The sequence below is a fragment of the Cervus canadensis genome, chromosome 23 (assembly GCF_019320065.1).
Source record: "Cervus canadensis isolate Bull #8, Minnesota chromosome 23, ASM1932006v1, whole genome shotgun sequence".
NCBI lineage: Eukaryota > Metazoa > Chordata > Mammalia > Artiodactyla > Cervidae > Cervus > Cervus canadensis.
The window spans coordinates 35739943-35762131 of NC_057408.1; the positions used below are offsets into that span (position 1 = coordinate 35739943).

The 22189-nt window shown below is 43.0% G+C and overlaps 1 protein-coding gene across 1 annotated transcript in view; it reads left to right on the plus strand.

Moving 5' to 3' along the window:
• The window catches only part of TPGS2 (tubulin polyglutamylase complex subunit 2), a 60083-nt gene extending 43838 nt beyond the window's left edge, over window positions 1-16245 (plus strand). The window contains exons 4-7 of the mRNA XM_043444204.1: window positions 644-772; window positions 11348-11461; window positions 12944-13104; window positions 14404-16245. Of these exons, the coding sequence (XP_043300139.1) occupies window positions 644-772; window positions 11348-11461; window positions 12944-13104; window positions 14404-14634 (635 nt within the window). The 3' untranslated portion in view covers window positions 14635-16245. The remainder of the gene's footprint in view (window positions 1-643; window positions 773-11347; window positions 11462-12943; window positions 13105-14403) is intronic.
• Window positions 16246-22189: the final 5944 nt, after the last annotated feature.

Below are 22189 nucleotides of genomic sequence, written 5' to 3' on the forward strand. Positions count from 1 at the left end.
GTCATATGTCCAAGTCTTAGTGCACCACCCCATGCCCAGCACCTGTATTATGAAGATTCTGTATGACAGATAAGAAAAATAGATCATCTTTTTTGTGCACATGAATCACAGAAAACTGGAACTAAGCAAGAAGGCTTTCAAGAAAATTTGCTCCACTGAGTAAAAAATGACAAGTAAAGGGGGAGATAGTTTCCACAGTGAAAGCTTATGACAAGAAGGGTAGAAGTGGTCAGTTATATAATTAAAACTGTTACTTTGGAAAGTATAATCCTTCATTCTGGATGATGGGAGCAAAAATATTTTTCAGTCCTTTGATCTTCAAACAGGCTCCAACCCTAAAATTCACAGTTCTTTTTGAGAATCCTCTCTTAAAATCTACTTTGGTGCTCCACCCTAACACATGCAGTGGGGACTCTTCACTCAAGGCCCCAGCTGTTTTTGTGTTTTTTTTTGCATAAAAGATGAAAGTCTGGTGCTTCAGAGCATGTAGTACATTGATTCTCTTTTTTCCACTTTCCATTCAATTCCTCAGCCCTGGGATCAAATAATAACTGGTCTTAAGTTAGTCAAGCAGATGCCCTTTGGTTGACCATGGTAACTAGCTTATTATTCCATTTAATTCTTTTTGTTAACATTCCCATAGAACATACCATTCCATTGGGCAGCATGGCAATTAACAGCATCTCAAAACTGACTCAACTCAACCAGTCTTCCATGTACTCACTTCCTAACGCACCAACTCTGGCAGACCTGGAGGACGATATACAAGAAGGTAACTGGGGGAACTTCTGCTTTGAGTTACAAATCAACCTGCTTGTTTCCATTTTATAATATTGAAAATAATAGAAAGACATTGTAGCTTTGTAACTTGTTCCCCTAAACTCAAAACCTTCCCACTCATGGCTTCTCTGAACCATGGAGTAAGGTTAAAAACAAACAAACAAATAAAAACAGCCTGTGTCAAAAAAGGAAATTTTCATCAAGAAAATGCCAGGGTTGGGGTCTTTGTTTTGTATCCAGTACCCACTGCAGTCCCTGCCGCATAGTAGACAGTTAATGAATTCTGATAAGTGAATGAATGTTATGGATTAAACTTCAGCCCACATTTCAGTGTTGAGACGTTTCAGGGACCGTGGCAATCTAAGTGCAGCTTCCTGTCTCCCTTCAGGCTCTTGGCCACTTCTGATTGAAATGGCTTAAATTCAAATGGCTGCTAAAGCTATAATCAATTATGTATAAGTGAGGACTTCTTCAGTCAGAATTGTGTTTGGCTGCATATAACAGACCCCCATTACAATGTTTAAACTAAAGAGGAGTTTATTTTTCTCTTAATAAGAATCTGGAACTAGGCTGGTGTAGTTGCTTGAGAAACTCGATGATAAAGTCTCTGGATTCCTGGCACACCAGCCTTCGGGTTTGGTTTTCATTCTCATGGTTGAAGAATGTCAGTTCTACCTCCAAGCTTCAAGTCTGTGTTCCAGGCAGGAAAAAGAAGAGTAAAGGGCAAAATAACTGTCTCTTGGCAGAATATTTCCTTTTTTGTCAGGAAAATGGTAGTTTTCTCAGAAGCCCCTCCCAATAGCCATTGGCCAGAATAGAGTCAGAAGGTTACCCATCCCTGCAAGGGAATTTGAGGAGGTAAGTATTTTTAGCTGTGTAGTAGTGCCTCTTCAAATTGAATTGGAGTAGAACTGGAGTTCTAAAAGGGAGAATGAATATTCAGTAGATAACTATAGCATCTCTAGTACTAATGCCTTGGAGTGCATCGAAGTTCTGACAGAACTGATGATAGTCTTTCTCCTTCAACTGGACAAGCAGCTGGATAATCAGAAGAGGAATCCAGGGGCTGAGACTGGAAAGTTTTGGGCCCTGAGAAGAACCTGCACTCAGAAATGTATGGAATCCTCATGAGTGGGAAAAAGGTCACATTTTCTTTGTGTGTGTATATTGGGGCTCTCTACTCCCTCAAAGGCAAAGAGGCTGGTAAATAAGGGGAATGGGTGTACCCTGCCCTTGAGGCTGATAGGCAGCAGTAGACTAAATGACAGAAATGATTTCATGGGACCTCAGCATAGGACTTGAGCTGGGGTAGAGACCACATTGTCCTACGTATTCATGGAGCTAAAAGTCACTTGGGCTTCTGGCACCTTCTGGGTTCATGCTTTATCATACAGTTCAACAACTCTAAGTTTCATTAAATTTAAAAATGCTGACTTTCCTCAGGAGACTTAGCAGTTAGAAAGAGGACAATCAGGAAGAAATATTAGAATATACAACCAGAGAAGTAACACTGCTAGAGGACACTGATGAACACCTAAATAAAAATAAGAATAAGAACACTTTGACATTTAAGACAGCACAAACATTTCCTATAGAAAAAAATAAAAAACAACTGACTAGATGAGTTGAATAAGAGTATAAATATTGAGACCTCAGTTAATAGCCTGAAAAAGCAAGTGCAAGAATATCTAAAAGCACAGATAAAATACATTTTAATATGAGAAATGACAGGAAAAGTGGAAGGATAAGAGAAACGGAAAATACAATCAGGTGACCTTCCAGTGGAATTCTAGGTGCTTAATAAAGGGAAAAAGAATAAATGCAAAAGGAATAACAAATAAGCAATAATAAAGGAAAATTTGTATTATTCAATCTTCAGATTGAAAGGGCTCTCCTGGACTCCAATTGAATTCAGGAGAAAACAGAAACCTAGACATTACATGATGCAGAAAAAAAAATCACAAGCTTCTAGGCAAAAATAACTTATAGAGAGAGAATAATCAGACTGACATCAGTCTTCTTACCTGCAACAGTTGAAAACTAGAAGATAGTAAGAAAGATAAAGCATAAACAGGTTGAGAGAAAAGGAGTGAAAATCAAGAGTCCTATATATATAGACCAAATACAGCTCTCAGATTATTAAAAGAATATTAAAGTTTGTGTAAAACTTCAAGAACATAAATACTCTAACCTGAAGACAAATGGAATGGAATGGAGATCTCTAGATGTGGCTCTATAAAGAGGAAAGGAAACAAGACATTAGTGAACCTCCTATGAAAGAGACTGGGCTTCCCTGGTGGTCCAGTGGTTAAGTCTGACTTGCAATTCAGGGGACACGGGTTTGATTCATGGACAGGGAAGATCCCACAGGCCATGGGGCAGCTAGGCGTGTGTACCACAACTACTGAACCCATGCTCTAGACCTGCAAGCCACAACTACTGAACTGCACGCTTTAGAGTCTGTGCTCCGCCACAATGGAAGCCACTGACTGCAACTGGGAGTCTGTGCGTTGCTGCTGGAGAAAACCCAAGCACAGCAGTGACAACCCAGCACAGCCTGAATAAAGAAATATGTAAATTAAGACTAAAAAAAGAAGACTAAATTAAATGTTACTGTTCAGGAACATAACCTTACCACCAGACCACCTTACCTGCCTCCCAAGAAACCTGTATGCAGGTCAAGGAAGCAACAGTTAGAATCAGACATGGGGTAACAGACTGGTTCCAAATTGGAAAAGGAGTACATCAAGGCTGCATACTGTCACCCCACTTATTTAACTTATATGCAGAGTTCAGTTCAGTTCAGTCACTCAATTGTGACCAACTCTTTGTGACCCCATGAATCGCAGCACACCAGGCCTCCCTGTCCATCACCAACTCCCAGAGTCTACCCAAACCCATGCCCATCGAGTCGGTGATGCCATCCAGCCATCTCATCCTGTCATCCCCTTCTCCTCCTGCCCCCAATCCTTCCCAGCATTAGGGTCTTTTCTAATGAGTCAACTCTTTGCATGAGGTGGCCAAAGTATTGGAGTTTCAGCTTCAACATCAGTCCTTCCAATGAACACCCAGGACTGATCTCCTTTAGGATGGACTGGTTGCATCTTCTTGCAGTCCAAGGGACTCTCAAGAGTCTTCTCCAACACCACAGTTCAAAAGCATCAATTCTTTGGCATTCAGCTTTCTTCACTGTCCAACTCTCACATCCATACATGACCACTGGAAAAACCATAGCCTTGACTAGACAGACCTTTGTTGGCAAAGTAATGTCTCTGCTTTTAAATATGCAGAGTACATCATACAAAATGCTGGTCTGGATGAAGCACAAGCTGGAATCAAGATTGCTGGGAGAAATATCAATAACCTCAGATACGCAGATGGCACCACTCTTATGGCAGAAAGCAAAGAGGATCTAAAGCACCTCTTGATGAAGATGAAAGAGGAGAGTAAAAAAGCTGGTTTAAAATTCAACATTCAAACTTAAGATCATGGCATCTGGTCACATCACTTCATGGCAAATAGATGGGGAAACAGTGGAAACAGTAAGAGACTTTATTTTCTTGGGCTCCAAAATCACTGAAGATGGTAACTGCAGCCAAGAAATTAAAAGACATTTGCTCTGTGGAAGAAAAGCTATGACAAACCTAGACAGCATATTAAAAAGCAGAGATATTACTTTGCTGACTAAGGTCAGTCTAGTCAAAGCTATAGTTTTTCCAGTAGTCATGTATGGATGTGAGAGTTGGACTATAAAGAAGGCTGAACACTGAAGAATTGATGGTTTTGAACTGTGGTTTTGGAGAAGACTCTTGAGAGTCCCTTGGACTGCATGGAGATACAACCAGTCAGTCCTAAAAGAAATTAACCCTGAATATTCATTGGAAGGACTGATGCCGAAGCTGAACTCCAATACTTTGGCCAACTGATGCAAAGAACTGCCTTATTAGAAAAGAACCTGATGTTGGGAAAGATTGAAGGCAGGAGGAGAAGGGAACAACAGGGGATGAGATGGTTGTATGGCATCATCGACTTAATGGACATGAGTTTGAGCAAGCTCTGGGTGATGGTGAAGGACAGGGAAGTCCATGGCGTCGCAAAGAGTCGGACACAACTGAGCAACTGAACAACAAAATTCAGGACTGTATACAACTTTTACATAAGAACTCTTGGAAAAGAGACATACGTAGTGCATGGAATATGTTTAAATGGACTGTCTCAGCTAAACCTAAAAAATAGGACAAAAGCAAGATATAAAAGCGTTATGGGTTAAATTGTGTCAAATATTCATGTTAAAGTCCTAACCTCACTACCTCAGACTGTGCCCTTATTTGGAAATAGGGTCATTATATTAATAGATCTAAGTAGTTGGGGTGAGGTCATACTGGAGTCAGGTGGAGCCCTAATCCAGTATGACTGGCAACCTTTTAATAGGGGAAATTGGGAAATATAGGTACATAAGAAAGTCATGTAAAGATGAAGACAGAGATGGAGTCCTGCTTTTACATACCAAGGAAAGCATAAACATAAAAATAAAAGTTGCGAGCAAACTACCAGGAACTAGGGGAGAGACACAGAACAGACTCTTCTCCACAGCCCTCAAGAGAAACCAACCTTGACCTGGATCTGCAGCCTCCAGAGGCATGGGACAACAAATTTCTCTTCAAGCCTTTCAGTATGTGGTACTTTGTTACAGTAGCCCTAGCATTAATACAAAGAATGTTCCAGAGAGTCCTTACAGTAGAAAGTATAGGACAAAGAGGAAAAGAAGTAGAAAGTGGAAGGTCTCATCCTACTGGAGGAAAGAAATAGTACACTTTGGGGAAAACAGAGTGTCTTTAGTGTCTTGGTTTTCTTTTCCTGTATAACAGATTACCACAAATTTACTGACTTGAAACACTACACATTTCTTATCTAACAGTTTTCATGAGTTAAAAATTCAGGTACAGATTAGTAGAGTCCTCTGCTTAGAGTCTTAACAGGCTAAAATCAAGGTGTCAGCTGGTGCTGTGAATCCGCCTGAGGATAGGGGCCTCTTCCAGGCTCACTGGTGGTTGACCTTACGCAGTTCCTTGCAGCTGTGGGACTTGGTCCTTGTTTTCTTGTTGGTTGTTGGTCCGGTGTCACTCTCAGCTCACCGAGACTGCCACATGATTGACAACATGGTAGCTTGCTTGTCAGTCAGCTGTCTGCTACAGTAGTCTCATAATGTCACCTAATCAAGAGAATGATCACTCCTTTGTTACAGGTCCTGACTACTCTCAGGGGAGGAGGTTATACAAGGTGTGTATATCAAGGAGTAGGACTCTTGGGGGCCATCTTAGAATTCTGCTTACCACACTTGGTTAGAGAAACAATGGCCTATTATTTTCAAATAAAGGTAGAATCGTATGAATCCAGTCATGCAAGCATAACAAAAAGGAAGATAACCACTAAAGGAATAAAAGATTACTTTAGAATCTCTAACCTAATAAAGGTAGTGTTGAATCACATGAGTAAAAGTAAGAAAAAGGGAAAAGAAACATTATAAAACAGGCAACAGAACATTAAGAGGAATAAAATAAAACAGATTGATCATTTTATTAAGTGTGCTGGAATTGAATTTCCCTTTTAAAAAGCAGAGACTATCAGATTGATATAAAAAGCAAAGCTCACCTATGTATTATTTTCAGGAGCATACTTAGGCTGATGAAGAGACCTCCTGGTAAAGGCAGATAGGTAATTCAGAGCAGCCTTCTTGCTGAAGACAACTGAAAAGTCAGGCAACACACAAAAATCACCAAAGAGCTAATAAGATGATGAGGTAGCACTAGATTAACATGCAGAAGAAGACAGAAATCCAGGGAAGAGGCTCAATGTTTGGGGTTGCTCTTGCCTAGGATACACTATCCTTTTCAAAAGAAGCAATGAGGCTATGAAAGGCTGAGAATTGGACCCATATATGAGACTAGGAGAATAAAACGGAGTGTAGGACCTACAAACTAGAGCACCCATAAAAGCTACCCTATCCTTTCAGTTAGCACGGGGGGAGCTGTACCTTAGGAGACATGATGAACCAGAAATAACCACTTTTCACATGGACTGAAGTCCAGGTGTAAGTCACACGTGCACCCCAGAAAATGTTAAATCCCCAAATTGGACTAATTTGATTCCAGTATGAATATCCTAGGGGGCCTGGCATTCACTCACACACATTCACTCTAAGGAAATGTTGGGAAAAGTGACTGTGTCAATGGTTGCAAAGCTCAGTCCGTACACTCAAAACCATTGACTTGTACACTTCAAATGAGTAAATGGTATGGTAGATGAATTATATCTCAATATAAAACTCATATAAAAGCAAACTTCTTCCCTAAAAGAAGAAAACATTATCCTAGACCCCATTGTTTTTATAAACAATTTTTCAAAAATAATCCTCCTGAATATGAACCAGGCACATGAATAAACACAACACCATGAAGAAGAACTAGCACCAATAATGTAACAGGAGGAGATCCACTGGTACTCCCACGGATGAAATTATTAGGCACAAGCTATAAGACAATGTGCTAATGTGCAAATGAAGATAAAACTAAAAATTCAACAAAGAACTAGTAACAGGGACATTGTAGATTTGACCTTATGATTCTGGTCATAAGGCATACTATCTTTCAAACAGATCAGGACTTGTGCAAATAATACTCTAAACTCTGAGGAAATTTTTAAGATAATTACTTAAAAGGACTAGAGAGTAACCAGATATAAGCAGAAACTGGAGTGGCATCTACAAATGGTAGAAGGGAATCACACTGAATGATTTTCCTATTTTTGTAACTTTTTGCCTGAGGGTAAACCCCAGATAGCATCAGTCAGGGCTGCTAAAACTTGGTAGGAGCCTACAGTCTGAACTTTTGATTTCATCCAAGATGAAATAGCAGAGACCAAGCTTCCCACCTGAAACAAAAAACAAAAACAAATGTAAAAAAAAGTAAAACAATGGATTTCAAGATAGCATCATGCAGGGAAGGATGATGAGTTCTGAATGATGGGAAACAAATGAGGTGGCCCCTAGCTTATTATCTGAAAGTTTCCGGCTGACGGCATTGAGAACGAAACCAAGCAGAGCCTGTTGCACCTGTTAACTAGGAAGAGAGAACTAAGAGCCCAGCTGGGTGAAGACAGCTCACAGGACTGAGTAACGGGGAGGAACGAGCTACATAGAGAACTGCCGAGGACCCTCCTCCAGTATTCAGCAGAGAACTGATGAGCACCGCATGTGAAGATACTGCCCGAGGCCCAGGGACAAGACGGCCCCAGGTGATGAGCGGGAACAGCGCCTGGTGCTCACACAGGACCAGGCCTAATGCCTGTTTGTACCAGCCGGGCTGAAACACCTCACAGCTTACCCCAGGTAGAGTACTCTGGAGGGTCCCGCCTCAGGAATGGGGGCAAAGATAGCCCTAGGTTAAATACTGTCTTGGGTTCTGCCTGACAAATACTACGACCCAAAAGTATCTGTTTTCACGTCATTTAACTATCACAGAACAAAGCTTAATGATATTTGTAGAAATATAAAAATATAAAGCACTCAACAATGCAAAAGTAACAATTTCTGGCATCCAAAGATTAGCAGGCATGCAAAAAAGAAGGAAAAAAATAACCGTGAGGAAGAGAAAAACTGATTAGTTGAAACCAATCCAGATTTGAGACACCGTTTAGAATCAGCAGATACAGACTTTAAAACAGTCATCACTATATTCAATATGTTCAAAAATTTATACAGACATAGCAGTTAGGAAAAAAGAAATCCAAACTTACCTTTTATAGATGAAACTAGTGTCTGAGATGAAAAATACACTGGATGGGACTAACAATAACTTAGACATTGCTAAAGAAAAGACTGGAGAACTTAAAGATATAACAGTAGACAATCCAAAATAACACAAAAAAATTAAAAAATTCTTTTAATGAAAAGAACATCAGTTAACTGAGGGACAGCAAATGGTATATGTCTAACTGGAGTCCCTGTAATTGGGCTAGCAAATAATATTTCAAGAAATGGTGGCTCAAAACTATACCAATTTCTTGGAGACTTAAACCGTATCTAAGAAGCTCAACAAGCTGGGAATAAGAAACATGAAGAAATAATAGTAAGAAACATAATCAAATCGTTCAAAATCAGGGATGAAGAGAAGATCTTCAAAGCTGTTAATGGGAAGAGACAGTTCCATACAAAGGAAAAAGATGAGTATAATGGCATATTTCTCATTGGAAACAATTCAGTCAAAATGAAATACTGGGGAGTGGAAGGATAAATTGGGAGCTTGGATTGACACACACTACTATGTATAAAACAGATGACTAATAAGGACCTATTGTTCAGCACAGGAAACAATCAGTATTCCGTAATGACATATATGGTAAAAGAATCTAAAGAAGAGAGGGTAATATTTAACTGATTCACTGTGCTGTACAGCTGAAACTAACAGCATTGTAAATCAAGTATATGCCAATTTTAAAAAGTTATGATAATATTCATACTGCTAGACCAGAGGAAAAAATAGATACATAGAAAAATAAAAGTGTTCTTTAAGCAAATTCAATTGGTTAAAAAAAAGATAAAATACTCAGAGGAAAAAAGTGTCAACCTAGAATGCTAAACCCCTTTCAGACATTCCAAATTCTTTCAAAAACAAAGGCCTTTTCAAAAAGCAGTCTAGCAATGTCCGTTCTACTGTGTGGGTGTCTGTCCACGTAACAAAAGTACTTGATCAAAAGGATGTGTACAGAGATGATTACTGTAGCATTTGCAGCAGAATAATGTTGGGTGAATGCCTCTCAGTAGAGGACTGGCAGGGTAAATTAGGGGGCACCCACTTTGAGTCAGGCAGCCATTAACACATTAGAATTACAAACCTTAGAGGGCTTTCCACATGGTACTGTTATATAGAAGGTGAGATTTAGGTAACCTGTATGGTATCCAATTTTTATATAATAAACAATCTTGAAAAAATTTAGATGTATACCTATATGTGTGTCTAGGACCATATAAGATGAGGAAAGCCATGTTTTAAAAAAGAAAAACCTTTTTAGTTAAAAATGTAAATACTAATGCACTTATATAAAATTATATATACATAGGTTGGAGAAGGAAATGGCAACCCACTCCAGTATTCTTGTCTGGAAAATTCCATAGACAGAGGAGCCTGGCAGGCTAAAGTCCATGGGGTTGCAGAGAGTCGACTACGACTGAGTGCCTGTGCCCACACACACAGGTGTATGTGCAGATCACAGACACTATATACTCTGTTTATCCAATCTCTCCTAGGTTTGTAGACCTTCTCCACCCAGTGACTAATACTAATCTTTATGCATAATTGCTGTAATGAAAGAAGCAGGAGAGGCTTCTGGTGCTTGCATTTCTAAGAATTCATCTTCTTTCTGTTACACCATGATATTTGGTTTCTAGGCAGGTATTTCTAACAGAGCCAGACTTAGCATTAATTATAATGTTATAATTATAATATGGGCTTCCCTGGTGGTTCAGTGGTAAAGAATCTGCCTGCCAATGCACAAGACAAGGATTTGACCTCTGGGTTGGGAAGATCCCCTGGAGGAGGAAATGGCAACCCACTCCAGTATTCTTGTCCAGAGAATCCCATGGACAGAGGACCTTGGTGGGCTATAGTCCATGGGGTCACAGAGAGTCAGACACAAGTGAGCACACACACAATTATATTATGCTTATGTGTGCTTAGTCACTCAGTCATGTCCAACTCTTTGTGACCCCGTGGACTGTAGCCCACCAAGGTCCTCTGTCCATGGGATTCTCCAGACAAGAGTACTGGAGTGGGTTGCCATTTCCTCCTCCAGGGGATCTTCCCAACCTAGGAATCAAACCTGGGTCTCCAGCATTGCAGGCAGATTCTTTATCTTCTGAGCGACCCTAGGACTCATGTCCTTAACTAATGCTGTTATTAATTAATGACAGTAACTAATATTTATTGAGTATGGGCTTTATATAAAATTTCTGACAGTCCTCACGAAAACTCTATTAGGTACACATTATCACTTCTTAAAAACAAGTAATATAAGGAACTCAGACATTGCATAATTTGCCGAATGTTGTATAGTCAATAATTGACAAAAGGCATAGACACAAAATACTTTAATAGGGTCATAACTGCAAATATACATTTTAGACATAAGAAACAAGATTCTAATCAAAAGATCATAAAGTGCTATAAATGAGGGGAAAGCAGTTATCTGGGGAAAAAGAAATTGTTCCAATTCCTCTGACTTCACGCGTCCCAGGAAGTTCACTTTGTTGTCCTCATGGCACCTACCCCTGGATTCTGTGACACTGTCTGTCGGTAACAGCAGGGCCCTGACAGAAGACTTAGACCAAGAACAAGACCCAGGGCATTTAGAGTGGACAATACACTGGTCCACATTTGAAAATGAGAGTTAAGAATAGGTTTGAGATAAGGTTTTTTTCCCTCTCTGTTTTTTTCATCCTAGCAAAGCTGGATGAGTAAGTATGTTTGAGCTGAGTGTGTTTAAACATTACCATTAACTTCTGGATTTGCAGCCAGTGAGAACCAGCCAGAGAAGCCTCACTTTGATTCTCGCAGCGTGATATTTGAGTTGGATCCTTGCAACGGGAATGGGAAGGTTTGCCTTGTCTACAAAAGAGGGAAACCAGGTAAGAATCATGGCAGGCGCAGTTCTGTAGTCTGGGAATGGCCTTGGCTGACCTTGCTCTCCAGCCATCCCACAGAAGACATGCTCCTCCCTGACCTGAGATGCTGCAGGGTCTCAGGTAGACGCCAAGAGAAAGCCCCTTAGGTCCTCTCTGAGCATCCTCCCTCCAGGTCCATTAAGTCTTTTTAAGGTACTGTCATTTGCAAGTTACTGCAGAGTAATAAGATTAGGATAATAAGTGAATAAAAAGTAAAATAAATAGTTACTCTGTTAATAACTCCTCTAGCTGGTTCATGTGTTAGAAAAGCGTCCAGGAAAAGCACTGTCTTATACTTCTTTATGGAGGCAGTTTAACAGCAATAAAAACCTGAATTACTAAACCTCAGTCTAAGAGGGAAAAAGGCTCTGACCTCCTGTGCAGTGGCTGCCACTGGACATAGGCCACCCCTGACAGCAGTTCAGTCCAGAGGTGGACAAGGTGCAGCCCTCTTCAGGTACCTCTCTGCCTGCAAGGGGTGAGAAGACACACCAGGATTTACTTCCGGGGGGAGCAGAGACCATCTCCTGCTGGAGGAGTCTTTGTGAAGCAGCTTTGAGCTGCATCTTGAAATATTGGTTGGAATGAGATACGGGTGGTGAGGGTGGGGCAAAAGAGGGCATCCACGCAGAGATGGGTAACAGCCATGCCGTGGGACACTGCAACTGATTTGAGGGAAATGACAGGTAATTTTAGTTCATTGGCCACTGGGTTCATCTTGGGGATGAGGGGAGATGATGCCAGAAGCCCTTTGTGCCGAGTCCTGAAAGCCAGGTGAGGGAGTTTGGCCATTCTGTGGAAGTATGGGGGGAGTCAAGGTTATTTAGCACAAATACGGCAGGATTCAAGTGAAAATGTGACCACGAGTAGAACTGGAAGAGGAGGCTACTGGAGGACGGATGCCATTAGAGAGGAGAGATGAGGAAATGAGCTAGGAGAGACCTCCACAGCAGTAAGGATGGATGGGCAGAAGCACGTGTGAGGCAGGAGCTGATAGAGCAGTGCTTCAGCTCCACCAGCACAGCACACCACGGCACAGGCAAGAGTCCCAGGAGAGGGGAGCCTTCTCAGACCTCCTGAGAAAGCCAGGGCTCCTCAGAGTGTCTCCATCAGGAAGGCTGAGCCCACAGCCTGTAGCTGTTGGGGGAAGGGAAGCGTCGCGTCCACACAGGAAATCAGCGCTCCTTAGGCAGCCTGAGGGCACGGATGGCCAGGGCCCAGCGATAGGTCAGTTGACTGACTGATCAAGAACTTGTAAAAGAATATCAGAGAAGCCTTGACAGTGGCCACTGGAGAACGGAGCTGGGAGGTTGGAAGGGGAAAATGGGAACTTTTACATTCCTTTTACTGTTGAAATTTGTTTTAACCATGAGTAGATGTTGACTTTATAGATAAAAGGAAAAAAGTGTTAATCCGTCCCTTTATGTCTTCTGTCTGCTCTTTCAGGACTAGCACAGGACACTGAGATCTGGTTCCTGGACAGAGCGCTATACTGGCATTTTCTCACAGACACCTTCACTGCCTATTACCGCCTGCTCATCACCCACCTGGGCCTGCCCCAGTGGCAGTACGCCTTCACCAGCTACGGCGTCAGCCCGCAGGCCAAGGTAAGGGAGGACTCCCTGTCACCTCAAACTGCAAAACGTATCAGAATCTTCTGAGGAAATGCCTAAGTTGCAGAGTCCCAACTTCTTCATCTGATTCTGCAGATCTGGGTAGAGCCCAGGAACCTGCATTTTCAATAAACAAAGTAGGTGCTTCCAATTCAGGTGGACAACAGCACTTCATGCTAATCTAGTTAAGTGGTTCCCAGCCTTGGCTAGTCCTCAGACTCATCTGGGGAGTTTTAATTTCTAATGAACTGGGGAGGGGGCAGGGCTTAGGTTTGATGGCTGGTTTTGGATACACAGTACACGCACACAAGAACAAAGAACAATCAGTCTCTTATTCTCTGGCTCCTTGTCCATCCACTTCCCCACCAGCAGCCGCTGTTGGTGTCTCCTGTGCCCTCACTGAGCTATGTTGCTGGATGGAAAGCACTCACGCATACAGTTTGGGGTTCTTTTTTCCTAAGTCACAAGTGTGACACTGTTCACATTGTTCTGCACCTTCTTTTCACTTAATTGCACATTGGAGCTCATTCCCTATCCATATATAGAGAGCTGTCTCTTGCATTGATATTTGGTATTTCAAAATATGGATGTGCCTCATTTATACTATAGACCTAGATACCATTTTAAACATACAGATGTCAGATAATGCTGATAGACTGCCTTGTTTGAGAACACCAGGTGTGTCAAGAAGAACTTTTGCCCAGGTGGCAAAAAATGAGGGACTCAGTTCCCTGTATGTATTCATCAAGGGGACCTCACCTTGCTCAAATGGCACATGATAATGACATCATCCAGGCAACATAGCGGGTGGTTATTATCAATGAACATCAATAAGTGTAGATGCCCTTTGCCTTCAGCTGCCCAGGAAGAGAGCAGGCAGCTTCCCTCAGCAGAGCCGGCTCTGGTCTTGGTCTGCTCTTTCCCCATGGGAAGGATGCTACTCAATCCACCCGAGGGGCAGAGACCGGTGTTAGAAGGACACTATACCCTGTACCTTGGGGACCTAGTATCCCAGGCTCAGGGCTCACTACGTTAGAAGGAAGCACATTTACTCAGATTCTTCATCCTCATCCTGCTCTATTTAAAGGTCCATTTATAAGACCCCATAAAGCAATGTGTGTCTTCCTTTTTACCCAAAGGAAGTGCTGATAGATTTTAGAGGCAGTTTTTCATGAAAACTTTTACTCTCTGCCTCATCTCCCCAGCTCTCTACCCCTCTATCTCCACTAAAGAACATGAGCACATGCTTGTCTCCTTTGAATTGTGACCGTCTCTCCCAACTCTGCCTTTCAGCAATGGTTCAACATGTATAAACCCATCACCTACAACACAAACCTCCTCACTGAAGAGACAGACTCCTTTGTGAACAAGCTGGATCCTAGCAAAGTGTTCAAGAGCAAGAACAAGACCATAATCCCCAAGAAGAAAGGGCCTGCTCAGCCTGCAGGTGGCCAGAAAGGGCCCTCAGGTCCTGCTTCCACCTCCAAATCCTCCTCTGGGTCTGGAAACCCTGTCCGGAAATGAGCATCCCCCTCTGCCTCCCCACAGTGGTGACGTCCATGCACAGATGCCCCGGGCATGGCCCAACCTCAGAGTCTGTGTGTGGAACCACAGTCCTCTCTCCGTCTGCACTTGATCTCAGCCAAAAGGCTGAGACGCGATTCCTCTCCCCATCTGAATGACAGAATCCTAGGCCTTTTACTCCCATTGGCCTGAGCCAGGAGTTGGAAGGGCATACTCAGGTCTCCCCAAGAATCCTTCCTGCATACCCATTACAGCAGGTTGTGCCGTCTACTGCTCCTGGGAGCTGTGAGGAATGCAAGCTTTTATGTAGGTGACTAAGTAGATCTGTTAAGAGCTATCTTTTCTTTCTACCCCAACCCCCCGCCACCCGTCAGCAGTAGTTACAGAGGTTCCCCAAAGAAACCACTGGTTTTGACCTAGGAGGCACTAGAACGATGCTGTTCAAGTTGGTAGCCACTTTTAAAGCCGCTAAATTTAAGCCATATTAAAAATTGAGTTTTATTAGCCACATTGGGTATAATATATTCATGTGGCTAATGGATTCTGTATTTTGATGAAACATTTGTATCATCACACAAAGTTCTGTTGGGTAGCACTACATTACAATATTTTTGCATTACCCTTACTCAGATCAGCTCATTTTTGTTAGAGAATATTAAACACTCATAGTTCGATGGGTTATAATGTTCCTCGTAAAATCCTGAAGATACATTTTTATGTTTTTTATATCCTTCCCCACAAGCAGATCTTGCTTTGCTCATTTTCAATTTTATATATTTTTTCATCTTCATCAGTTTTCTGTAAAGTTTCTTGTTTCCAGTTTTGTGATGTGATATTTGCACATTTGCCAAAATTATCTTTCTCACATTGTTTTAAGAAGTGATTCTACTGTACCATGAAAACACGGCCTCCCAAGCATTGCTTTGCCAGGATTCTTTGTGAAGAGTTTGGATGGAATCAGTCGCTGTTGGCAGGAGCTTCCACCTGCTCTGCCTACTCACAGCTGCTCAGCAGTTCACAGAGTGGCAGAAGAGGGCAGAGAGGAGCCCAGGTGACAAGGATAATAGTTAGTCTTCCGCAGTATTTTTCTTCCAGAACTCATCAGAGGGAGAACCAACAGTGCCAGATGAGAGAGCCCAGCATTTGGCTGCTTCCCCAAGTCCAGGCTAGAAGGGGACTGAGAATTTGTGTTGTCTGCCAATGTGGTGGGTATCCTAGTGCTTTTGGAGCCCCTGAATTATTTTGCATCAGTCCTGGTCCAATTCTGAATTTCACAAATGAAGCAGCAGGGGAGCCACCAAAGCCACGGTGCCCTTCAGGCCCGCGACAATCAGCTGGAGTCCCCAGAGGGCTTGCAGACAGAAGCGGCTTCCACTGTGGGGAGGTTTGAGACCGCCTCAGGAGGGGCAGACCAGTTAAGAGCAAGGCTGGCTCCTAATACACAGGGCCCAGTGCAGAATTAGGGTGTGGGGCCCTATCTCCAAAATTCCAGTAGGCATTACCACGAAAAGCACGAAAATGTTTTCCCTTTCTTCTCACAACTTGTTACAGATTTTTTTGTTTGATACCCAATGCTATTCCAGGAAAAATTAAAGTTTTAAATTATTACAATTTTATCATTCATCTTTCTACTTTTGGGCTATTGCAGTTTTAAATGTCACTATAACAGCATTTAATTCACATTCAGAAAGCAAAATCACACAATTATTTCATATCTGTTGTATGTATATATATGTCTCATTCTTACCAAAACAGTGGAAACAACACACAACTAGCTCAACCTTTATTTCACTCTTTGATATGTACACAGTCTCAACTTAGCGGGGAGTAAGGAAGGACTGCAGGAAAGAGAAATTAGGAGCTGCCCTCGGTTTTCCTTTTCTTCCGTGTCCTCATTTCAGTGTAAGTGGCTGGCTATTACAGGAAAGTAACATGAGTAGGAAGGGAAAGGTATGGGTTCCATGGTCACTCACGGTTCTTAGAATGCCATTACCCTCTCTGTGTATTTGAATGAAATCTGTTTCAGATAGAAAGCACGACCTCTGGGGCCTCGTGTCCTTACCTTCTCAGCTGTAGACATGACAAACTTGCCTTAAACTCTGAATCTCTTCCTGTATGGTAGGCCCACTGGAATTCTGTTCTCCTGGGAATCACAAAGGCTGTAAGTGAAAAGTGGTAAGAACGGGACAAACACATTGCACGTATCTCCTCTGCTCACGTGTACACACTTTTGTCTCACCATACCTTGACTTACACAGTTCAAAGACAAAACAAGGAATTTCAAGGCAGTGTCAGGAGAGCGTTAAACCAAAAGTGAGACCGTCTGAGTGCGGGGGCCTTGCATGACTGTACAGATCACACACACGTGAAGCTGGCCCTGGTGAAGGAGGAAGGGAGCACTCCTGGTGAAAGACTCCAGACAACAGGTTAAGAGGATTACATGGGGGAAAAGCTCACCAGGATGTTAATATTTTGAAACTAAAGCAATTAAAATGGCAGTAGGCACTTCTATAAATCACCCGCCCAGGAAAAAGAGTCTGTGCTGGAATCACAGAATGGGAATAAAAGCAGGATGCTTCACGAGGCACTGATGTAGCTCAGGTTGTACATGAAATGCCACATCATCGTGCTGCTCACGTCCTGAGGCAGGGAGGTACCCAGGCCAAGGACAGGCACGACAAGGGGCAGCTTGCAGAGGCTAATCCACAGAACACCTCTTGAAGCTGTCCTCCCCAAATGTGGGCATGCATCAGCGTCACTGGGGTTGGGTACAGAATACAAGATGCCCAGGTCTCCTCCAGACCGCCAAAATCAAAATTGCGAGGAAAGATTCCAAGCATCAGGACTTTAAATCAACCACAATGATGACAATAATGTTCACAGACTGTCAAACTTTCTACTTAATGGGTCTGGGTGGTTTTGCTTTCATTGCGTGGAGAACTCAAAATATTTTCAGTCCAGTGACTCGTACACAGTGATTGGAACAGGAGAACCATGGGACCTTTTAGTTTCTGTTTGAAATACATCCATTTTAAAAGCTTTTTATCATGAAGAGTTTTAAACATTTACAAAGAATAGTATAATGAATCCCCATCTATCCATCACCTGGTTTCAACAACGACCGACCTATGATCAACCATAGTTTATCTATACCCGTTCTTTACTCCTTTAGTTTTTAAATAATTCCATTTTTAACTTAGTTGTTGGTTTTTAAGTTATACTTCTTTGCATTCTGTTTTAGCAGTTGCTCTAGGGATTACAACACGTATTAACTTTTCTGTTCAGGAGACATATTGTACAATGTCCCCAGTAGCCACATTTGTGTAGTTAACTCTGCCTCCTTGACCAGAGTTGATGACACTGGGTGAGGACCAGTTGAAACTGGGATGCTGTGATGAATTTCCTTCTTTGGCTTAAGCCAACCCAGACGGGATTCTGTCTTACCACCAAGCATTCTCTGGTTAACGCATCAGCCTTCATTACGGAGTTATCGTGAAGATTAAATACGCAGGTGAGAACACAGAGGCTGGTCCCTTCCTCCAGTGTGACGTGGCTGCAACCTTTGTAGCCGTTAGCGTTGTACGAGCCAGCCTCTGCCTACTGCCCCTCTCACTTTCCTTCCAAAACACCAGTGTGGTTCCCCCTTCTGTGACTTTACACCTGTAGTTTCCAACCTGCAGTGCTGGCCAGTCATCTCACGTCTTCCTCCCCAGGTCCAGCTCCCGTCCGCCTCCACCTCGGAGCATCTGAGAAGCTGAGTCCTCAAGGAGAGCCCACTCCAGGGGAGCGCTTCACACCCGAACCACTCCGTTAACCTGATCGTCTTGCCTTGTTTCCTGTGTCCTCAGTGGTTGTTGGGACAGAGGGTTACCACTGCCAACCATGCTGCTTCGTGTGGAGCCAAATGAAACAGTAGTAGATTACACTTAAAATCAATTAGTTCACAGTTGTGTGCTGCATTAGGAGCTGCCACATACTTACATCCAGGATAGACCCAACAGAAACAGACTACCCAATAATGAGGGGAAAAAAGCTGCGGAAACGCTTATATATTCATTTAAACTCTCAAAATGCAACCACTGCTGTGTTTTAGAGGCAGGACATCCGCATCCAGCTCAGAAACCACCTCTTTCAGAAGCCTCTGTCACAATGAAATATGTTGCTTATATGCCCATGTCTTGACATCCAAACCACATCTCCTAGCCTGCCTCTTGCACCCACTGGCTGTGACTCGGAAATCTTGTTTATCAGTGTCCCTTGTGGTTTCAGAAGTGGGATCTTTGTGGTTACACATCCGTACATTTCCTACGGCACCCAGCACCTGAGCCTTGACCAGTACGCACTCTGGTAAATGCAGCACTTACCAACAGCCAACCAGTTCATCTCACATAGATAATATCTATTGAGAGCGGGCCTGAATGCAGTAGTGAGGGCCATGGCGAAAACAACACAAGAAGTGAAGTGGTGCTTTGTAAAGCTTTATTACAGGGTGGATTTGGCTGTTGGAGATGTGTGCTCAGCCATGGCATACATCCCTGGGTCACACACACAGGCCTGATGTGGTCTCTGCCGAGGAGACGGTGCATCATCTAGGTGGGATGTGTTGGGAGAGAAGAGTGAGTATTTGATGGATGGCAGTGAATGCCAATCACAGAAGTCTCCACCAAGGACAGGGCCCCACAAGGCTCAGAACACAATGTAGGCAGGCAATGAACATAGCTTCTTAAACACTGATCTTAAGGTCTTGATGAACAGTACCTCAAAGCAATTTTATACACAATTTCACATGAAAAACTTTATACAGGATGAATAAACAGCAACAAGTACATAACAATATGTGTTCTTTCAGACCTGTGATGTCCAGTACAGTTGTGACTAGCCACAGATAGCCATTAAACTTCAAAATTCTGCTCTTGTCATATTCCAAGTGTTCTGTATCATGTATGTCTAGTAGCTGCCATTTGAATAGGGCAGAGATAGAACATTTCCATCATCACAGAATGTTCTGTTGGGCAACCCTGTCTTGGACTATGCATGGCTTATTTTCACAATTCTCAGAATAACTGCCGCAAAGGCCTTTTGTAACATGTTATATTCAACAAAGAGTTTCCCTGGGGGCTCAATGGTAAAGAATCTGCTTGCAGTGCAGGGGATGCGGGTTTGACCCCTGGGTTGGGAAGGTCAAATGGCAACCCACTCCAGTATTCTTGCCTGGAGAATCACATGGACAGAGGAGCCTGATGGACTATATATCCATGGGATCACAAGAGTTGGACACAACTTGGCAATTAAACCACCACCACCACCATATTCAACAAAGAACAGGGACATTTACTCAACTTCAGATACTTTTCTAAGATACAGCATCCTTTAACACTTTAAAGATTCTTTTTACAACCTCTGGCTCACAGGGCAAGCCCAGGATGAGTCAGCATGTCACTATGTACCTTGGAAAAGGGCCCACAGTCCTGGCTGCAGAATGGCCTGTGTGGGTTCTGGGCTTTCCCCCACAAGGGCCCGCAGTCCTGGCTGCAGATCGGCCTCTGTGGGTTCTGGGCTTCCCCCCACATTGGAGACAAAGGCCCCAAAGCAGCTCAGTTTCTAGGGCTGTACAGTGTCTCCAGCGTGGAAAGCTGCAGAATGTGAAGGAACAGGTTTCCTGCATCTTTTTTAAAAAAATTTTAATAGCAAAAGATGTTTAGCCTGCACCTTAAAGCACTTCGTCTCTTCCGCCCTCCCTGGGAGCAGGTGGGCCTGACTGAGAAACGCTGCTGAGCTCACAAGTAACCACTTGAGAAGTGACATTTCTCAGATCACCTGCTTTTCCTCTGGGGATCAGTTGCCTCTTTCTTTTCTCACAGTAGAAAGAGTATCTTGGAGATCCACCAGAGCAGGAACCCAAACAACCCTCAGGACATTTCCAGGCCAACAGAGGGAGAGACCTCATCCCTCAAGACAAAACTGCGAAGTGAGGACAAGATTAAGCCTCTGGAGAAACAGCTTACCTTTGCCAAGGCTCCAGTTCCCAACTCAACACTTGTGAATGTTATTTTTGTGTGTGTGTGTGTGAATGTTCTTTTTAAGCGAGGCCACCCCTTGGGTGAGATGGAGCTCTCGACTGGACTTGAGGGTCTGTGTTTCAATGTCTGGGGGCTTCTGAGGCACACCTGCTCCCACAGGTGGCTCAGGACCGTGTCCACACAGGTTCAAGACGGAGGGCTGGGATTTTATTGATAGAATATATGCTTACTGAATCACTTAATGAGAAATGCTATTTTCCTTTAAACATGTGATTCTAAAACAGACTGCTGAGGCCTTAATTACTGTCTTCACAAAGCATGTTTTTGGCCACTGAAACACTGGGAGATCACCTTCAACATTTTTCTATAAACACAAGCTTCTAAAGTTTACTTTCACCCAAAGGTGACGTTCTATTTTCTGATGTTAATTTAGGAAGTTGTTTAAATTTTCATAACCTTTACAAACTTGAGAACAAGTTTTTCATCCACAGAGAGAGAGAAAAGCTTTTTTTTCATACCACATACCGACAGGCTGTTGGATTAGAACCCATTTTCCTCCACTGAGACTGCATTTCTGAGGGTGGTTTATACCGGGGAAACGTGTATTGTGTTAGTCACTCTGTCATCTCTGACTCTTTGCAACCTCAGGGACTATGAGCCCACCAGGCTCTTCTGTCCATGAAAGTGGGTTGCCATTCCCTTCTCCAGGAGATCTTCCTGACCCAGGGATCGAACCTGGGTCTCCTGCATTGCAGGTGGGTTCTTTATCATCTGAGCCACAAGGGAAGCCCAAAGATGTGTCTTGTCAGAAGTGGGATTGTCACTTTCAATCTCATAGCTAATCTTCTGAGCCGGGAAGCTCTCTGATGTTGACTAAATCACTCTAATTCTGTAGCCAGGTCTACCACTCAAGGTGTGTGCTGAGCTCCAGTCAAAACGACCTCAACCAGCATACCATCAAGGACACCTGTTTCTCAGGGGCTGGATACAGCAGCTCCAAAAGCGTCCCCAGGCAGCCATCTCTCTATACAGCTACCTTTCAGATTCTTACTTGAAACTTGGGGTTTACAAAAATACAATTATTCCACTGTGTACTTGATTCAGACATTTTTTTGGGAAGGATGACTGTTTCTGTTTCCTAGCCCACAGCCCTGCCCAGAAGCATATGACTGTCACCCAGTGGAACCCCCTCCCACAAAGCAGAGCAGTGTTGAAAGTCCCGCTAGGCAGAAGCTGTCAAGGAGTCTCTGAAGGGAAATGAGCTTTCTGGATTTTTTTGTGATAGAGCAAAAGCCTGGGCCTCTGCTTAGCGGGGCCAGGTGAATAGTCCAGGTGCTGCAGGGACCTGTCTCGGTCCAAGAGACCTGCTGCTGAGACAGGGACAGAAGGTGTCCGCTTACCTCTGGTGGATTCATGCCATATCTGTCACGCGTTGTGCTCGGCCTCGGTGGAGCATCTTTTCTTCCAGTTTTACTGAGATATAATTGACATATAGCCCTGTATATGTTTAAGGTATACAGTCCAATGATTTGATT